Raw genomic sequence first — 22,168 nt, 5'->3', positions numbered from 1 at the left:
TTTTTTGTTTTTGTATTATGACATTTTTGTTAAAATGATGATATTTGATAGTTCTTTAATTTTTTTTTTTCATTCAGACTTACCTTGGTGAGGTTTGACCATCTTAGCATGTTTTTGCTTTCTCTCTTGTTCTTTAGCATCTCTTTAAGGCCTTCTGTTAAAGATATATGTTTAAATAACAACCCTTTTATAAATTGTCTATTATAGGCTAATTTTAAAAAAATATATATATGTGTGTGTATATTATATATATATATATATATATAAATATATTTATCTACACCTATACATTTCAGTTCTTTGCTTATCTATTTTGTTTATCAGGTAATTCTAACTTTCTTTTCCTCAGATATATTGTTTGACTGCAAAAAAGGCTCTCCTTGAAATCATATAAACATATCTCTATAAATAAATTTTATTTATTTAAGTAATCTTAAGGATCTTTTAAAAATACTGGCACAAATGAAGAACAAAAGGGAAGTATAAATGATTCATAAGTGATACCTGTTATAGGCAGTTTTAATATTGTAGTTAATGATTTTCTAAGACTGAAAATAATGTATGGTTAATGAATGAGAAAAGTTGTACTTGCAGGCAAAACATAAATTGACAAAAATATGTAAAGGCAGAACTCATGATCATTTATTTATATAGTGTTTTTTAATGAGTTCTGAACTAGCAATTATAAGAAGGTGCAGTACAATAGATGCTTCATCTATTTTGCAAAATAAATCAATAATATTAAACATATTACATAGTAACAGGGAAATTTCCTAGAAGCTGTCCCTGGATTTTCTTTTGGAGCATCTATTAATTTTGTTTTCAAGAGAAGAAGAATCTTTTAAAGAGATAATGTGAAAAATTCAGTCACTGTAAGAACTGTTTTCCTTACTTGATCTTTTTGGCCATTTTAATTGGAATAGGGTTCTGGAAAGAGATGGTTTTGAATATAGTCTTTATTCTATGGGTCATCTTTTTTCTCTCTGTGTCTTCTATGAATTGGTTTCATGGGCCTCATAGGACACAATATTGCTTTTCTCCATCATGATGAACATCCAGGGATGGATGGCCTTTCTGTCAATGCAATGTCCAATTATGGGGACCGATGATGATGCAGTTACCTACTTCTTGAGACAGATATTGAGATGATGGCTCAATATACAGAATAAGATATATATTTTTGGTTCTGACCAATTTAAGAATGTTTTATTTTATAATATATTGGTTATGATGATAGTATTTTTATTTCTTTTTCAGTTGAACGAGGGAGAGAAAGTGTTAGGGATAGAAAATAAATGCTTGTGAATGAAAATATAATTTAAAAACTCTTTTCACCTATCTCTCTTAAGATACTTCTAACAACTGATAATCCATCTGCACTCTTTCTTCAATGATTAGTATTGCCTCTTTCAACTTTTCCTGCAATAACTCAGTAAACTTTCTTTCTTTCTTTTTTTGAGGTTCATTCAATTCAAATTTGTCACCAAATAAAGATTCTGGTAGTTATTAATTACTGACTCCAGGACATTCTCCTTCCTTCGCTAGTGAGATCAGACCCTAGATCAATTTTTCTCTCCATCTGAATTCCTTCTCTCATACTAGGGAGTTTCACATCAATATCTATATTTATAGATAAATAGATAGATACATCCTCAAACACATTAATTTCTAAGTTACTCAATTTACTCATTTCCCATGGTTTATTCCTCTATTGCATCCCAGTTCCACATAGAGATTTTGATCATTCTATCACCTGACATGTTCCATATTCATATTCATGAACTTTGAAACTCCTTTATCTCTAGCTTGATCCCTGGTGAACCAATTCTGCTCTATTTCCCTCTAAACTCAAGTCCCTTGTCTCCTTATTCTATTGTTCAGTCTTACTTGCCAAGCCCCAACCCTTGATTTCTCTCATCATCCCAACTTAACTTCTATTCATGTGGTACTGAAGAAAATCATGAAATTGTGCTGATTGGGTCTACTACAGACTTGTTATATAATTTCAACTGGGCTCTTTAACAAAGTAAATGTTTTGTACTCTCCTAATCAATTTAATATCCAAAAATTTTCTAATACATGCAAAGGTAGTTTCAACATTCATCTTTGCAAAACCCTGTGTTCCAAAATTTTCTCCTTTCTTATCCTTCTTCCTCTCTCCCCTAGACAGCAAGCATTCAGATATAAGTTAAACATATGTAATTCTTCTAAACATATCCATATTTGTCATGCTGCATAAGAAAAATCAGATCAAAAGAGGAAAAACACGAGAAAGAAAAAAAACTACAACAATAGCATAAAGGTGACAATACTATGCTTTGATCCACATGCAGTCTCCATAACTTTCTCTCTGAATGCAGATGGCTCTTTCTATCATAAATTTATTGGATTTGCGTTGAATCACCTCATTGTTGAAAAGAGTCAGGTCCATCACAGATGCTCATCACATAATCTTCTTGTTGCTGTATACAGTGTTGTCTTGGTTCTCCTCACTTCACTTAGCATCAGTTCATGTAAATTTTTCCAGGCTTTTCTGAAAACAACCTGTTCATCATTTCTTATTGAACAATAATATTCCATTACATTCATATACCATAACTAATTCAGCTGTTTCCCAAATGATGAGCATCCACTCAATTTTCATTTCCTTGCCACTATACAAAGGACTTTACATATGTTTTTGCACATATAGGTCCTACTAATAAAGCATCTTTGAGGGGGAAAGATTTTTCATTCTTTTGTCATATTATTGTTTTCTCATTACCTATTCCCTGCTTCTAACAGCAGATTTTTTCATCCTGTGGAAAAGCATAAGAAATCATTGGCCACTGTTAGCAACATCTGAGATAATTGCCTTCTTACTGTAGAAATAAGCCTATGCAACCAGCCCAGAGTGGTCTTGACCTTTTGTTTATTATGGGAAGTAATTGGACATCTTATCTTAGAAAGTTTTAACAGAAAAAACTGGGCACATTTGGCTGGAGTTTTTGATGTTTCCGAGATTGTCCAAGCCTGCAACTATAAAAAACCTTCTTGAAGGGTGGTTTAATTGAGGACATAATGAATTTAAAAAATGTGAAAATCTTCTTGGGATCTCTTTCATGTTTTGATTTTTAGAGATATTTTGTCTCACATATGGAGACTATATAAACCATAAAACTTGGTTTATTTATTTTATCATTAAAACTTGTTTAGACATTGTGTCTTCTTGTGAGGTGATGAAATCAAAAATTAAACATGGGAGGGTTGGGATATAGAAAGGATTGAGATTGGGGTCTGACTAATTCCTTGGACTGATTCCTTAGCACTGGAGTCTAGGCTGTGTTTCAAGAGGTGGAGCCAGAATGAGAGGGGGGAAAAAGACAAGGCATTACAATAGACTTGTCATATTCAATTCAGTGGAGGTCTTTGGAATCAACCTGTAACTCTGTGTGAATTGCTCTTACAATTGGGACTGTAGCTCTTTCCTATTGATTTTAGGCTTCTGGCTGAGAGAAGCTAGGCCTAGAATAAACTAAAAATACTTTTTATTTTGTGACAACTACTTAAAATAATTTCTGGTCTTTTCCTTCTTTTTGGAGATATTACAATAGCACAATGAAGCTGGCAAAAATATACAAGAATAAATATTATGCCAAATTTTTGGTTTAAAAAAAATAAGTTCCAGAAGTATTTATCTTATCAGGAGTCAGAAAGAAGCTACAGTGGAGTTATCCATAGAACAATGTTAGCATTTCTTTCATCTTTGCATCAGTTTTACTAACTCCTTTGCTTTGGCAGTGTTCTTCTTCCCAGCTGGTGTTCTCCACCCTGATGATAATTGCCATATGAGGGTGTGTAGTGTTCTTTAAATCATTACCACTGAATCTGAAGCCAAGATAGAGGTCCTTCATACATAACTGGGAAGGAGATTCTGGATTTGAGGCACTCCTTGATTTCTAGTTAGCCTCACACTGCAGAGACCCTCCCTTCCCCAATCTTATTCAGCATGACTATATGACATTATTCTTGAAAATGACCAGAACATAATGCCTCTGAATGCTAGACTCCTTTTACAATAACACAGAAACCTTAGTTTCCTGGAGACATTTTTGATTATTTTGGCAATAAATCATTTTGGCACTTGTCATAGGGAAGCAAGTTTCTTATTCCTTCACACGTGTACTTTTGATCATTTTTAAACTCAGTAGGTAGCTTGTAAAGCCTGAGGACTTTGTCACTTATGAGAGGTGAGATGAAGAATTATATTCTTTGTGACTTATTCAAGGTATAAGATATCTTTGGTTTGTTTTTAAAACTTTTTTTGTATGTGTATGGCCTAGATATAATTGCATTGGTAATGGGAACTACCAAAAAAGAAAACTCCTTTTTATCAACTCAGATCTTGTGGTTCAGCTACTTTTCAGTGGGGTTTTCTTGGCAAAGGTACTGGAGTGGTTTGCCATTTCCTTCTCCAGCTTATTTTACAGAGGAGAAAACTGAGGTAAACAGGGTTAAGTGACTTGTCCAGGGTCATGCAGCTAGTAAGTAATTTGAATTCAGGAAGATGACTCTTCCTGACTCCAGACTCAGAACTCTATCCATCGAGCCACCTGGTGGTCCCAATGTAGATCTATCTGTTGGGCAATTTAGAGTTAGAGTAGCCTGGGAGCATGGGATCAGAAAAAAGTGATCTGCTTTTGCTTCTGGTAGTTTAAGAGAGTTGCTTGAAGGCCTTGAGAGTTTAAGTGATATGCCAAGCATCATGCAGCCAGTTAGTGTTAGAAATAGGAATATAATCCAGTTCTTTCTAACTCCAAGGCAGGCTCTCTATGTACTCTACCAGAGTGCCATTCCTTATAACTCTGTAGGTGCTGATTTCAATTAAAGGCCATAGCAAACAATAAAAAGTAATGTTACCTTAAAATAAGGCATTTTATATGCTATATACTGGAGTGCAGGATATTTGTGCCTGGGTCTATCTGAAGAAAAGCAGGAAGCACTGTGTAGGTATTAATCCTGGGGAAAGATATAAAAAGAGAATCTTTGAACAGACCTGGAGGGGAAGTGATTAATTAAAAAAAGTATTTTACTGTAAGTTATTTGGAAACTAAAACATCATCATTTTGTAGCTACATAATAAGATTTGAAAGAGATTTTAGACATGGTATATTAGAGCAGCCATATTAGTACTGAAAATGCTGAATATTCCATAACCCACCATTTATATTTGCTGTGACTTTTTAGGCTGTTAAATTAGCTTGGCGATACACAAAGGGCATGCCTTTTGTTTATATTCTCTGGGAAGAGTAGACTTTATTTGTTCAGGGTTTTTAGCAGTGGGACATAATGAAGAATGGGATAATCCAGTAGACAGTTCAGTAAAGAAATGAAGACTCTCAGGTTCACTAATTGGTGCATTTATGATTTATTTCTCCAAGGCATTTCCTCTTGTTATTGCTTAGTTCTTTTCGGTTGTCTCTGACTCTGTGACCCCATTTGGAAGGTTTCTTTGCAAAGATACTAGAATGATTTGCTATTTCCATCTCCAACATATTTTACAGATGAGGAATTAAGGAAAACAGGATTAAATGACTTACCCAGGATCACACAGCTTCTGATCTGGAGACTACATTTGAACTCATATTTTCCCGACTCCAGGCCTGTCTCTGTGCCTGTGCCACCTCAGTACCCAAAAATTTGACTTAGGAAACCCTTAATGTTTTGACCCAATATCAAATTTTTTTTCTCTTGATTTTAATAGTAATAAACAATAACTCAAAGAATGAAATGGTTATTGGGGAAATTTATTACATTAATATGGAATAACATAGTCATCTTTATAAAAGTACATAAATAAAAAAGGAATAATTTCCCTCTCAATAATTATTTTTAAATGGTCTTTTGAAGCTCTCTTAATAATTATGCTAACACAAAATTTTCTTTTATAAACATTATGTTTAATTTGAAAGCTTTCATTAGAGTGAGACAGTAGTCAAATAGGATTTTTAGAGGCTGAGACATGTTCTAATTTACCCAATCACAATTTATAGTCATATTATGTGTTAGATTAATTCCATTGAAGCAATGTCATTAGTTGCCTACATTAATGGTAGGAAAATATACACAACCATTCGAAATTCCCATTGATGACTTTAAATTTGCTATAATATTGCATCTGTGCATAAAGCCCTGAAGATATATTGTTATTTTATAACTAATAGACATAGAAATTGACTACACTAATTAAAAATAGCAATTCTGTAGTAGGTCCAAAAGCTTGGTTGTTAAATGCTAAAAATACTAAGAAAAAGCAAAAATCAGTTGTCTAAAATTGGTAATATATATCTATGTCACTCAAAGATCTGATATGTGATTTAGTCAATAAATCATTTTACCAGAATCTTGTAATGAAAGTAAATTTTGCTTAATTTTCAAGGATGTGGTTTTAGTCGATAGAATAATAAATCATTCTGTCTCTTTAAGTTCAGGGTTGTAAGGGTCTTTCAGACACTATTACAATTAAATTAGGCCAGACATATGGGAAATGTTCCCATTTTTAAAGATTTCTATATGTAAAGATCAGATCGTTTCCTCTGATTATTCTTTCAATATTGTAGGATCATAGTTACTTAGTTATGTTACATAGTACATAGTTACATAGTTAAGTTAAAATGATGAACAAAGTGAATGTCAAGGATTTGGTGTAAACCCATGGAAGACAAAGATTATATGGCCTCACTGGGATTATCTAAAAATCATTTTGTGAGTAACTGTATGAATGAATGCTTTCCACCTTTTCCTTAGGAGTAGTTTGTATATATAGGATAAAATACAAATATACAACATTTGGGTTATAAAAATGTATGTAATTGCTTTTGAATTCTTCTTTAGAAGCTGCTGAAGTCATAACTTTGTACTAGGGATGTTAGTGGACCCAGTAAGAAGTCAGAGATATAGCTCACTTAAGGAATTTATGTTTTTAATGAGTTTACAAAATAGAAAAGATCTTTGAATCAAATCTTTTTTACCCAATGACTTTTATTGTAAATGCAGATCTGCATTTCTATGGAAATAACTTGGCATTATGATGAGTGATATTTAAGAATGTTGTTTTAAATGTTGATAAGTAAAATCCAAAAATATTCCACAAAAATATAAAATAAATTCCCTGATTAGAAAAATCAATACTCATACTCAAAATAATTTGCAAAGCACAGATGTGTTTACAATGAAAATATCAAGTCTGAATTTATATGGCTTGATCCAGGGGAAACAGACAAACCAATTTGTCTGGTCATCTAAAACCATGCAGCAGTTAATTTGTTTTCATAGAGTAAATATTCCTCTTTAAATCTTTTTCTAAAGGGGTTTATGTTAAAACTATAGAATCACAGATTGGGAAAAAAACAAGAAACCATCTATTCAAAGATCATAGTCCTCTTTATGCAAATGAAAACATAATTCTTATTGCAGGAGATAGATAATCATGAAGAAAAGAGACAAATATTGGCATTGAGTGATTTTAAACATTATTCATAAACTGGCCTAATTTGATATAAGTGCCTAATAAATACTTATTGAGCTGAATATAATTTGTGAAATTGATGACTATATATTCAGTTCCTTTTTTCAGATTATCGATACAGATAATTGTAAGGCAGAATTATGTACTGGAGAATTCTCTAGATAGGAAGGCAGGAAACCCAAGATTTGGCTTTGTTCTTGATTTATTTGTGCTATGTAGCAAGTCACTTCATTTTTTGGGACCTTTGTTAATAATTTTTAATTTGAGAGGGCTAAACTAAAAGATCTTCAAGTTCTTTTTAAGTCTTGAAACACTATGATTTTGTGTTTTTATTAATGAGAATCTTTTGGGAAATCATTCTCAAATACTGAATTTTAGTAGGTTGATATCTATAGTCATTAAAGAATACCATTTGGATTCAGTCTTTAACATAGTTCACTTATTTCCAATAAGAATGTCACATTGGAATCAAAAGGAATCAAAAACCTTTCTAGAAATTCAAAGAGGCATGGCAGATGTACTAGAAAATATTCTAAAGCTCATGAGTGTATAGTCTGTCAATCACAAGAAAGAATTCAATTGCTAAGGTATGATTTGCTTGTCACAAAGCCATTGATTGATGCTTAAATGCTGTTCTTCTACATGATTTGAGTGATTGATAATTTGTTCTATGCATATAGTTACATGCTCAATGAATAACACTAGTTATTACTGTGAGTGATTATTGTAGTATTTCTTTTGTCTATTTTGTGACAAAGAGGCAAATTTGCATAATGTTTTTTTTAAATCTACCAAGCAGTTTCCTGAAAACATTTTTGTAAGATATATAGCACAAGTAACATTTATTTCCCTCATTTGTAGATGAGATAAATGAGACTAATAGAACTGAAATGATTTGCTCAGGCTCATACAGGTAGCATTTAGGGGAACTCGGATTCAAACTTAAGTGTTCTGTCTCCTATTCTGATATATCCTCCACTATATGATGAATGCTACCTCCTATAAATTATTTATTCTGTTTGTCTTCACATACATTGGAAAAGCAGACCTTCCTAATAGGTCATTATTATGATTTATTATTTTTATAAATACAGATTTATATAAACTATATTTTCTTTGCACTCCACTCAAAGGACTTGGACCTTATTTCTGAGTTGCTATAGACTGGTGATAGATCTGGACCAAGAACACCAAGGCTAAGCCAACAATCAACATAGAGAACAGGCAGCTAGGGTAGCACAATGGGTAAACTGCTGGACCTGGAGTCAGGAAAACTAATTTTCCTGATCTCAAATTTGGCCTCAGATAATTACTGGCTATGTGAATCAGCCAAGTCACTTAACCCTGTTGGCTCAGATTCCTTTTCTGGAAAATGTGTTGGAGAAGGAATTAGCAAATCACTCCAGTATCTTTGCCAAAAAAACCCTCAAATGGGGTCACAAAGAGTAGGACACTTGTGATAATTGACTGAATAATATTCAATAGGAAGCAGAGACATCAAGCAGAAAGCAAGACATAGCAAATCCCAATCAAATTTTCAAACAAAAGTCCCATTTCTTCAATGTATCTCCTTTTACCCATTCATATGACTACCATCCTGGCTCAAATCTTTTGTCACATCCCACTTGAACTATTGTGATAGCTTCCTCGTTGGTCTTTTTCCTTCTAGTCTCTCCCTCATTCAATCCATCCTCTGCAAATTGTTAAATAAGTTTTCCCAAAGCACAGATGTGCTCATGCTTTTATCCTACAGTGGCTTCTATTTCCTATCAAATCATTGGTAGCAACTTTTCTGAATAATTACTTGCTTTGCTCTGTAATCCCTTAATATAGTCAGATCATTTTCTCCTAGTCATATTTCGCTGAGGTTGCACTTGGAACATAGATATTCTTTTTTCTTTTCTAACATCTGTCTATTAGAATAATTGAGTGTTAAATCTGAAACATCCTTTTACATACTTCACTTAAACACTGTAAAACAAGATGGGCTTGGATGCCAGGAAATAGTTTGGGATCTTTGAAAACGCCATAAACTCTGACTCACTTTGGATGACCCTTACATCTCCAAACTCACCTATCTTTTTGCATAGACTTAGTACATATTATTTTATGTGAGACTTGCCTCCTTGGCGTACAAACCTTCCTAAGCAGATGTCATATCAAATAATAAGCTTTTTCATGGTGCTTGCTGTGTGAGATTTGCTGCTGGACTGGTTTTGGCCTCTGGCTTACAAGTTGTCAGGCCTAGCAAATTCTACTGCGCCTGCAATCCCATGGAATTTCCAAATGAATCTCCAATAGCTAGAATCTGTGAGAAAAGTTTTTCTTCTAAGCTCAAAGCTCAAAGAAGATAGATTCCCTCCTCCTTTCCCCCCAAAAGAGAGGGGTTACTGTGAATCACTTTCTTCCCCAGAAGGGATTCTATTTCTACTTTGTCCCTTGTTTCAATATTGTCTTTTTTGTTTAGCTTTCTTTTTATAAGTAGTTTTTGTATGGAGAATAGGGAACATTTACTTTTATTTTAGAACCATAAGTCAGTAAAATCAGGAGGTAATTGGCCCTTTGACCCTTTTCAGAGGCCATATTTTGGTTATTTATATATTTAGAAGCATACAAGCTAAAAAGACTTAAATTTCTGCAATTAATAAAGAAATCAGGAGACTTTAACAGAGTAGGAGGCTCTTTACTAATACATATACACAATATACCAACATAAGTATTCACAGCCTTCTTTTATGTCTAGAATACATTCTATTCCCTGCTCTACCTTACTAGATTCCTCTCTTCGTTCAACACTTAGTTTAAGAATTATCTTCTACCTAATTTCTTCTGTATCTGAGTCCTTTTGGCAATCTGGTAAAGCCTATGGACTCAGAAAAACACTTTAAATGTATGAAAGAAAATACATTGGATTACAATTTTTATCTGTTTTTATTGATATATTTTTCATAAGATTTTCTTCTTTAGGTACTCAAACTGCTAGTATTCCTAGATTGCTTTTTTTGGTATTATTGTATTTTATGTTCTATTTATACTTATATATTTTTTGTCTCCCTTATTAGAATGCAAAATCCTTGGGAATGTTATTCATTCTTTATATTCATAGCTTCATCACAGTACCTTATTACAAATTAAATACATAATAAATACTTATTGATTGATTCGTGTGAAATGTTTTAGAGCAGAAAATGTTGAGTTGAGTTACATTAGACTGACCCCTAAGAACAGATGATACTATCTATATTTTTGTTCTTTTATAAGCTATTACTAAGAACACATTATACATAAAAAAGCAGTTGTAGCTGATTTTCAAGGTTGTTTAGTGTCAAATTTCTCAGGGCATTTTCATAGTTTTCTATTTGAAGGGTAGAATGATATAAAATATTCAAAGTAGTTTATAAAAAAGGATAAAAATTTTGTTTCAGAAATAACTGTGATATAGGAAAGTCATATTGTATATATAATGCCATGAAAGGAATAACAATATACATTAAAATTTTATAAATTTCAACTAGTTTTGGGAAAAAAACTTTATCCCAAATCAGTGAAATGTTTTGTTTATATTCTATTTAAGAAGAAAAAACAATTTTATTGTTTTTAGTAAAATGGTATATATAGTATACTTGAAATATATAATATATAATATAGTATATATTTAGCAAAATGGTATATATATATATTAAATAATATAGCATCAAAGAATTACTAATTAAAGATTCTTAGATCTAATATACTGAGTAGTTTATAATTAGGACATTCTTTGAATTGTATACATGAAGGTGTCTGACAAATCTGCTGATTTATAACTTTTACTTTCCTTCATCTTCTGTATGTTATTACTTTTCTCCCTCTCCTTCACATATTGTGAAGATGAACCTCAGGCAGTTCTGAATTAAATAGGTTTTTCTGAATTTTTCAGTTTTACAAAAGACATTTATTCATCATTTTCCAATTATCTTACAGGATCCTTCAAACCAAAAATGTGGAAGAAAGAAGACTGTGTCATTCAGCAGTATGCCATCGGAAAAGAAAATCAGCAGTGCAAGTGATTGCATCAGTTTCATGCAGGCTGGCTGTGAGCTGAAGAAAGTGCGTCCCAATTCCCGGATATACAATCGTTTCTTTACCCTGGACACAGACCTTCAAGCTCTTCGCTGGGAGCCTTCTAAGAAAGACCTTGAAAAAGCAAAGCTTGATATTTCTGCTATAAAAGAGATCAGGCTTGGGAAGAACACAGAGACATTTAGGAACAATGGACTTGCTGACCAGATTTCTGAGGACTGTGCCCTGTCCATACTCCATGGGGAGAATTATGAGTCTTTGGATCTGGTTGCCAATTCAGCTGATGTAGCAAATATTTGGGTTTCTGGTTTACGGTACCTAGTCTCTCGAAGTAAACAACCCCTTGACTTAATAGAAGGCAGCCAGAATACTCCAAGGTTCATGTGGTTAAAAACAGTATTTGAAGCAGCAGATGTTGATGGCAATGGGATTATGTTAGAAGATACATCTGTAGAATTAATTAAACAGCTCAACCCTACCCTGAAGGAATCTAAGATCAGGTTAAAGTTTAAAGAAATTCAAAAGAGCAAAGAGAAACTAACCACCCGAGTCACAAAAGAGGAATTTTGTGAAGCTTTTAGTGAACTTTGTACCAGACCAGAAGTTTATTTCTTACTCGTCCAGATATCCAAAAACAAAGAATATTTAGATGCTAATGACCTCATGCTGTTTTTAGAAGCTGAACAAGGAGTTGCTCATATAACTGAGGAGATGTGTTTAGACATTATCCGAAGGTATGAGCTTTCTGAAGAAGGGCGGCTCAAAGGTTTCCTTGCAATTGATGGCTTTACCCAGTATTTATTGTCATCAGAATGTGATATTTTTGATCCTGAGCAAAGAAAGGTGGCTCAAGACATGACCCAACCATTATCACACTATTATATCAATGCTTCTCATAATACTTATCTAATAGAAGATCAATTCAGGGGACCTGCTGATATTAATGGTTATGTTAGAGCTTTAAAAATGAGTTGTAGAAGCATAGAACTTGATGTAAGTGATGGACCAGACAGTGAGCCGATCCTTTGTAATCGTAACAACATGACAACACCTCTTTCCTTCCGTAGTGTCATAGAGGTGATAAATAAATTTGCCTTTGTGGCTTCTGAATACCCACTTATCCTTTGCTTAGGCACTCACTGTTCTGTACCACAACAGAAAGTCATGGCCCAACACATGAAAAAGATCTTTGGCAATAAGCTATACACTGAAGCACCTTTGCCATCTGAAGCCTACCTCCCTTCCCCTGAGAAACTGAAAAGAAAAATAATTGTGAAAGGAAAGAAGTTGCCTCCTGACCAGGATATGTTGGAAGGTGAAGTGACAGATGAAGATGAGGAAGCCGAAATGTCTCAAAAGATGTCAGAGGACTATAATGGGGAACAGAAGGTGATGTGTCTCTGTAGAGAACTATCCGATTTGGTATCTATATGTAAATCTGTCCAATATAGGGATTTTGAACTATCTATGAAGAACCAAAGTTATTGGGAAATCTGCTCATTTAGTGAGACAGAAGCTAGCAGAATTGCCAATGAATATCCAGAGGACTTTGTAAATTATAACAAGAGATTCTTATCAAGGGTATACCCAAGTGCTATGAGGATAGATTCCAGTAATTTGAACCCCCAAGACTTCTGGAATTGTGGCTGCCAGATTGTGGCAATGAATTTCCAGACTCCGGGTCCAATGATGGATTTACATACAGGCTGGTTTCTCCAGAATGGAGGTTGTGGATATGTTCTCAGACCCTCCATCATGAGGGATGAAGTCTCTTACTTTAGTGCCAATACAAAGGGCATTGTTCCAGGGGTCTCTCCTCAAGCCTTGCATATTAAAATTATCAGTGGTCAGAACTTTCCAAAACCCAAGGGAGCATGTGCTAAAGGAGATGTCATAGATCCCTATGTCTGTATTGAAATACATGGTATTCCTGCAGACTGTTCAGAACAAAGAACTAAAACTGTTCAACAAAACAGTGATAATCCTATTTTTGATGAAACTTTTGAGTTTCAAATAAACCTTCCTGAGCTTGCCATGATCCGTTTTGTGGTCTTGGATGATGACTACATTGGTGACGAATTTATAGGACAGTATACGATACCACTGGAGTGCCTGCAGCCTGGCTATCGACACATCCCTTTGCGCTCTTTTGTGGGAGATATCATGGAACATGTGACACTCTTTGTTCACATAGCAATAACCAACCGAAGTGGAGGAGGAAAGGCCCCAAAGCGCAGTCTTTCAGTAAGAATAGGGAAGAAGGTTAGGGAGTACACCATGCTCAGGAATGTTGGTCTGAAAACCATAGATGACATCTTTAAAATAGCTGTTCATCCCTTGAGAGAAGCCACAGATGTGAGAGAAAATATGCAGGTAACATACCCTTATGACATTTGTGTTTCTAATTGAATTCTTTCTTAAGAAAAAATAAAAACAGTACATTACTACTATTATTATTATGAGCTAGCCACCATCTTTATAAAAGATTTTTAAAGTACTATCTCTCTTTTTCCTCTCTGTCTCTCATCTTATTTGATCCTCACAACAACCTTGAGAAGTAAGTATTATTATCATCTTCATTTTATAAATAAAGAAACTGAGACGTAGAGTAACTTGCCCAGAGTCACACAGCTAATAAGTTTCTGAAGCAAGATTTGAACTAAGGCCTTTCTGTCCCTTGGAACACTAAGCAGCTTTATACATGATTTATTCCTAGAGAAATTATATGAACCATTGTTAAGAATTTATAATAGAGAGCTAAGTTCAGGTCTTCTGAGGGACTTTGTGCAAGAAACAATTTTTCTTGTTTCAAATTGGTAAATATATTGAGTGTGCCTTTATGTTTTTATTTGCACGGTAGTAGGCGCATAAATCTTTTTGTTAAATTGAATCAATCTGCAATTACCTCCCCTTCAAAACTTCCCTCTCTACTAAATGATCCACTTAAATTTGTAAGTCATTTAGCATATCTATTAATATAATACATTGTCAATTAGCTATAGATAGGCTATCCATGCTTTGATCTATTAACAAATGATATTTGCAAATTTATGCTGATTAACGTTTATTCTGTTAAGGACTTGTTCTGTTAAAGTTTTCCTTTTGAGGGGGCACTTTCAGTTTTATCAATATACTTTGTTTTGATATCACTTAAATTTATATATTATGCCACTTTGAGAGAAGTCTCTAAAACAGTTAAGTAATAATTCAGTGACCTCATCTGAAAATAGACACAACATTTCACAAGTATATTACCTCTTCTACCTCTTTAGATCTATGATAAAACATGATTTCATTTATAGAAAGCTGATTTAGAGTACAAAAGAAGACTATCCACCCATCCATCCATCTATCTATCTATCTATCTATCTATCTACAAGTATGAAATATATATATATATAGATAGATAGATACAAAAGTAGACATATACAATAAACATGCAAATATGCTTGACATATGGATCATGTACATACCTCATGTATAAATGTATATACATTTGGGAAATTTTTTTTCTTGATTATGAATATTTGTTACAATATATTTTTTCTTTTTTCCCCCATCTGAGTAGAAGATGGGAGAGAAAGAAAATAATTTCTGTTCATTAAAAAAAGCAAATTTCACCTCCATCCCTTTACTTTTATTCAGAGAAGACCTATGAAACAAAAGCATGGTTTTATCCTATGTTTCCTGGTTAGTTCAAAAGAGGGAAGTTTTCAGTGTAATCATCATGAAAATCAGATTTTTTAACTGGTTTTTATGGACTATTTTATAAGGGAGGCAAGGTGGAGAAACTGGATAGCTTCTTTTCCTTGAGTCATTCTTCAGAAGAGTATCATTGTTTTATTTGGAATGAATTCTTCCCAAGTAGACCTACTTATCTATAGATAGAAAAGTACATACCATAATAAAGAAAGCATATTTGGGATATTGTTTATTCTCTTAGCTTAGATCTGGTTTTTTTTTTATGCTGAAATTTAAAAATAAGTTTGGTATATTTTTTCCCAATACTCTTATGCAGAGTAATACTATGCCAAAGTTACTGAAAGGTCCCAGAGCTGAATAAGAGAAAATACCATAAAATATTAATTTTTCATTTTTAAGTACCATATTTTATCTTAATTTACTTGTCAATAGAATTTTAGTAATTAGGTAGAAATATCATCAAATAAATTTCACATGTGCATATTTTACATATACTTAGTTTGAAAATTCTATTCTATCAATTAAAAATCTAATATATATATATATATATATATGAAAAAATATACAATTATTTTTCCTGTTTAAAGGAAGTATAAAAATACCTTGCTTGCCTCTTTTAAATCATTGAGACCCATGTTAGCATCTCTTATTAATTTGTTCTGTGATAGTATAAATAATGAGAAGAGCCAATATTGCATATGAAATATTAAATCAGAGGATGATAATTTATTTATCTGACTTTAATAGAATAGTTTATATAAGTAAGATTCAGTACAAGAGACTGGTAAACTGAATATCAACAGAAGGTATTCTAACTAAAGGTATAATTTGATGTTTATATTCCTTTAGAGTTCTAGCATTCTGTTATTATGTACAGAAAACATAGATTAGAAAGATTAGAAAATGGCAACAATCACTTTCACTTATTATGTTAGAAACTGTTTTCTAGAACTTAAGAACTGTTCTCTAACTATGAAAGAGAAAGAAGAACTAGTGTAATAGAAGAGTAAAAAGTAATCATAGCAAAAATTAAAGAAATTGTAATTAACAAATTATTGTTAGTTTAAAAACTATTTAAATTTTTTTTTGGAGGAAATTTGCTTTAAAATGCATTAATATGATCTTTAAAAATGAACTGCTTTGTTCTTATGGAATATGAGAACTTTCTTAAATCAGAGAAGTGTGGAATGATAAATTAGATATTCACATAAATGAGTATTGTTATTTTAAAATATTGGTCATTTTCCAATTTCCCTCAAATTTTGCAGTTCTAATCTGTTTTGGAATTATAAAAAGTCTTAATAGAATTATCCATTAAGAACAGATGCTTTATAAAGTAGATGTATTGTGTTAAACCATACAATGTAATTCCCATTTTTTCCCCTGACAGAATGCAATAGTGTCTGTTAAAGAGCTTTGTGGACTCCCTCCAATTGCCAGCTTGAAGCAGTGCATGTTGACTTTGTCCTCTCGGCTAATAAACAGTGATGATACACCCTCTGTATCTCTCATTATGAAAGATAACTTCCCATACCTGGAACCTTTGGGGATGATACCAGATGTACAGAAAAAGGTTCTAGCTGCCTATGACCTGGTATGAAATTTTACAATCTAATATAACATTTTTTATAATTGTTTTGTGTGTTTGGATGAGTATTGCCAGTCTTGCTGATTATAGTTTGTTTTACTTTGTACTACTCATTGAATAAATGTGGGAGAGTTCTTCTAATTCCATCTATGGAATGCAGGCAGCTACAGGCTGAAATGGCATTCTCCTTATTCCCACCTAAAGTAAAGCTTTTTATTTTATTTTAAGTTAATATTATTGATGTTATTGCTAAAACATTGTTTGTGTACCAAATATTAGGAATAGCATTGATTGTAAATGTCTCATACGAAATTGATATACATTGTGAACCAAGCTTAGATTTCAGTAGTGATTTGAATTCAATTAAAGTGAAATATTTTTAGAGCTTAAATTTTTTGAAATCTTAGTTTTCTTAGTTAAGTTTAAAAACTTTAAAAACATTTATCATGCACATGAAAGGGACTATGTTATAGGGCTTGAGGATATTTTTAAAAGGATATTGAATCTATGAAATGAAGAATCATGTTTTGCAGAACCTCTTCCCAAATAAGAAGATAAAAAGGAATTAATAATAAAATCCAGTTACTGAAATTCAAATTAAATTTCACATTAATTTTGGCTAGAAATTCATTTGTTCCCCATATCTCATTATTCATGAAACCTATTTTCTTTCCTTTCTTTTTCCTTCTTTTTTTCTTTTCTTCTTCTTCCTTTCTACTGTTGCCAAAGCTGCCACTTATACAGTAGACTGAAGTAACTGCTTTCTAAAGAGTGACTTCAGCTCCCCTAGTTACGATCAAAATTGATGCCATGGAAACCACTCATTTCTTCACTTGATTTTCAAGCCAAGAATTAAAATTCATTCTTTTTAGAGAAGGGGAAGAAACAGTTCTCCTAGGCCTGGAACAACAACAACAACAACAACAACAACAACAACAACAACAACAACAACAACAACCGAACAAAAAACCCAAGAGAAATCAGGATGGTGACTGGTTGTTTTTGTTGTAGACCCTAAAGTTGGCATTGCCATCACTGGTTTATTAGTCTTATTGGCTGAATCAGAGCCTAAATATCAATTTTTCTATTCATATTTCAGAAGTATAGCTTATAATCTGTGTACAGCATTCTTAACCAAAGTTTAAGCCCCAAAACCGTAACTGAAAGAATAATAGACTCATCACTTTTTTGTTCATAATTCCCATCTCTATACAAGTAGTGAACATAGCTAGTGCATTTGCCATACATTTGCAGTACTTTATTTGTGCCTCATAGACACCCATGCAAATAGTCTTGAGACCCATTTAAAATAACTGTGAAAACATTTGACTGTCTGAAGATGAACATTTCTTACCAAGAGGATATTCAACTACTCTTTGGGAATCTTATATGTACTTAATTATTGAAATGTTATCTCCCTCAGTAGAATATGAGTACCTTTAGAACAGACATTCTTTCTTTTTATCTTTAGTGTCTGGGAATGATAAATGCTTAATTAAATACATTTTGAATGGATTTGTTGACAAGAGAAAAAAAGAAATATACCTATAATATTGTCAGTTTGTTCATTAGTATATCACCAATTCTTTCTTCCCAATATAACTTTCATTTCCTCCATCTACTTTAAATAGTGAAAGATAGTTAAGATTGAGTGCTTGGCCTGGAGTCAAGAAGATCTGAGTTCAAATTTCACTCTCAGACATTTATTTATAATGTTACATTGGACAATGAAAGTTATTTAACTTCTCTTTGCCTCAGTTTCCTCAACTGTAACATGAACATGATTATAATAGTACCTGCCTTTCAGGATTGTTGGGAAGATAGATAGAAACAATATTCATAAAGCACTTAACACAGTACCGGAACGTTGTAGGTACTTAATAAATTCTTTGTTGTTATTCAGTCATTTTATTTTTGTCAAAGTCTTTGTAACTCCATTGGGGTTTCCTTGGCAAAGATACTGGAGTGGTTTGTGATTTCCTTCTACAGCTCATTTGATGGATAAGGAAACTGAGGTAAAGAGGATTACGTGATTTGTTCAGGCTCATATAGCTGCTAAGTGTTTCAGGCCAGATTTGAATTTAGGAAGATCAGTTTTTCTGACTATAGGCAGGGCAGTCTATTCACTTGTGTCACTTAGCTGCATTTGATAAAATCTAGTTCTTTAGAATGTAAAGTCCTTGAGGGTAGGAACTTATTTTGCCTTTCTCTAAGTGCTTAACACAGGGCACAAGGCCAGGGCATATAGTAAGTAATAAAAACCTACTGACTGACATTGACAAGAGACAAAAGATATATAATTTTGGCAAAAGAAGTAAATAATATACTTTTTTGTTGCCTAAGATACAGTGTTTGCTTTAGGCTAGTTAATATTCCTCATGCTTTTATTCCTTTAATATTTGTTTCTGGGATATTCTAAATGTGACTTTTTGTAGAAGCATGGGCTTTGTTGTATGTGAAAATAATAGTTGTTTCAATTCAATGACTGGGCATGATTTAAAGAAGTTTTATGAGTTCTCTTTTTCCCCTGAAGAGATTATCCTTTAGTTTTATTATGGGGAATAGAAACTTGTAGGCCATTTATGAAATATGATTAATGCCAGACTAGGCAGAAAGACAAAGACTTATATGTTGTGGAAAACAATTCTAAAATATAGGAATATGAGTTAGATATGTGACAATTGAGGTACTTAAATTGGACTCCAATCATCACAAATTCAGGATTTGGCAGAAATTGTACTTTTCTAGTTGTCTTGCCTTGGGAAGAAAAAACAGCAACTACATTCGATAAATGGAAAAGAAAATACAGTTTTCTTTGCCTTGGAGGACAAAAGACCATGAAAATAATTCTACAGAAAAAAGGTTTGGCTAAACAACCATTCTATGCTGATAAGCAGATGCTTGTATTATGTCAGGCACTATGCTAAATATAAAATAAGAGATAAAAGATAGTCCCTGTCCTCAAGGAGCTTACAAACCAGCAACATTAATGAAAATATTATCATCCTTAAAATGGTCCTTTTAAATTTAATATTTTTTTAATTATATGTACAATGGTTTTTTTACATTCATTTTTTTAAAAATTTGGGGTTCTCAATTCTCTCCCCTTTTTCCTCCCCTCTCTTGTCGTTGAGAGAGTAAACAATTTGATTTGGATTATACATGTAGTCATGAAAAACATATTTCCTTATTAGTTATACTGTAAAACAAAACAGTCTCCTCCCTCTCCCCAAACAAAACAAACCAAGAAAAGTTTAAAGAATTATATGCTTGAGTCTGTACTCAGACATTATCAGTTCTTTCTCTGGGAGGTAGATAGTATTTTCCATCATAAATCCTGCAGCATTGTTTTAAATTATTATAATGCTGATAATAACCAAGTCATTCCGTTGATCATTGTTCAATATTGCTGTTACTATGTACAATGTACTTCTGTTCTGCTCACTTCATTTTGCATTAGTTCATATAAATTTTTTCAGGTTTTTCTGAAAGCATCCTGTTTGTCATTTTTCATAGTACAACAATGTTTTCATCACAATCATATACTCTAATTTGTTCCACCATTCTGCATAGGCTTCCCCTCAATTTCCAACAATCCCCTAAAATCACTATAAATATTTTTGTAGATATAGTTTCTCTTCCTTTCTAAAAATATCTTTTTGGGATACATCCCTTATAGTGGTATTGGTAGGACAAAAGTATGAAGTTTTCTAAGTCTTTAGGTATAGTTCCAAATTGCTCTCCAAAATGTTTGTATTGATTTAGCATGTATTAATGGTCTAATTTTGCTATCCTCAACAACATTGGTCAATTTTCTTTTCTGTAACATTAACCAATCTGGTAGTTGTGAAACATTTCTCTAATCAAAAGTGTTTGAGAGCATTTTTATATGAATATAGGTAGTTTTGATTTCTTCAGCTAAAATTACATGTTCATATCTTTTGACTATCAATTGTGGAATGACTTGTATTCTTATAATTTTTTTCTGATTGTTTTTTTTTAAGTTTATTTTTTTAATACACATTGCTTTATGGATCATGTTGGGAGAGAAAAATCAGAGCAAAATGGAAAAACCATGGGAGAGATTAAAAAAAAACAGAAAAAAGAAGTGAACATAGCATATGTTGATTTACATTCAGTTTCCTTAGATAATTTTCTGGATACAGATGGCATTTTCTGTCTAAAATCTATTGGGATTGCTTTGGATCACTGAACTGCTGAGAAGAACCAAGCCTCTCTTAGTTGATCATCACATATTCTTGCTTTTATTGTGTACACTGTATTCCTGGTTCTGCTTGTTTCACTCAGCATCAGTTTCATGTAAATGTTTCCAGGCCTTTCTATAATCAACTTGTTGATAATTTTTTACAGAACAATAATATTCTACTACCTTCATATATTACAATTTGTTCAGCCATTCCCCAATTGATGGGCTTATACTCACTTTCCAATTCTTTGCTACCAGAAAAAGAGCTGCTAAAAACATTTTTGCACATGTGGGTCTTTTTTCCTCCTTTATGATTTCCTTAGGCTACAGACCCAGTAATGGCACTTATGGGTCAAAGGGTATGCACAGTTTTATAGCCCTTTGGACATAGTTCCAGATTGCTCTCCAGAATGATTGGATTATTTCACCAACAATATTCCACCAACAATATATTAGTATCCCAGTTTTCCCATTTCCCATCCCCTGCAACATTTAATATTATATTTTCTTGTCATCTTAGCCAATCTGAGAGGTGTGAGGTGGTATGTCAGAGTTGTTTTAATTTGCATTTCTCTAATCAATAGTGATAGAGCACTTTTTCATATAGCTATAAATGACTTTAATTTTGTCATCTGAAAATTGTTCATATCCTTTGACTATTTGTCAATTGGGGAATGACTTGCATTCTTATAAATTTGATGCAGTTCTTTATATATTTTAGAAATAAGACCTTTGTCAGAAATACTGTTTCCCAGCTTCGTACTTCCCTTTTAATCTTATTTCTATTGGTATTTTTATAAATTTATATATATATTTCAATGTAAATTTATAAATTTAGATCTCTATATATTTGAGAAATGTGGCTTTTATCAGAGAAACTTATTATAAAAATCCTCCCTGCCTATTTTTTGTTTTCTTTTTTATCTTGATTGCATTGGTTTTATTTGTGCAAACACTTTTTAATTTAATGCAATCACATTTATGCATTTATTAAATAAAATTTATTTTATATCTTGTAATGCTATATATTTTGTGGTTACAAATTTTTCCCTTACCTATATCTGACAGCTAAATTATTTCATGTTCCCCTAATTCACTTATG

The 22,168-nt window shown here is 32.6% G+C and overlaps 1 protein-coding gene across 1 annotated transcript in view; it reads left to right on the top strand.

Moving 5' to 3' along the window:
• PLCL1 (phospholipase C like 1 (inactive)) overlaps positions 1 to 22,168 on the top strand; it is a 406,095-nt gene that overhangs the window by 305,118 nt on the left and 78,809 nt on the right. The window contains exons 2-3 of the mRNA XM_003764074.3: positions 11,471 to 13,942; positions 16,662 to 16,865. Of these exons, the coding sequence (XP_003764122.1) occupies positions 11,471 to 13,942; positions 16,662 to 16,865 (2,676 nt within the window). The remainder of the gene's footprint in view (positions 1 to 11,470; positions 13,943 to 16,661; positions 16,866 to 22,168) is intronic.

The sequence above is a fragment of the Sarcophilus harrisii genome, chromosome 3 (genome assembly GCF_902635505.1).
Source record: "Sarcophilus harrisii chromosome 3, mSarHar1.11, whole genome shotgun sequence".
Taxonomy (NCBI): domain Eukaryota; kingdom Metazoa; phylum Chordata; class Mammalia; order Dasyuromorphia; family Dasyuridae; genus Sarcophilus; species Sarcophilus harrisii.
The sequence above is the reverse complement of the archived record's forward strand: the minus strand, read 5'-3'. Positions and strand labels throughout refer to the sequence as shown.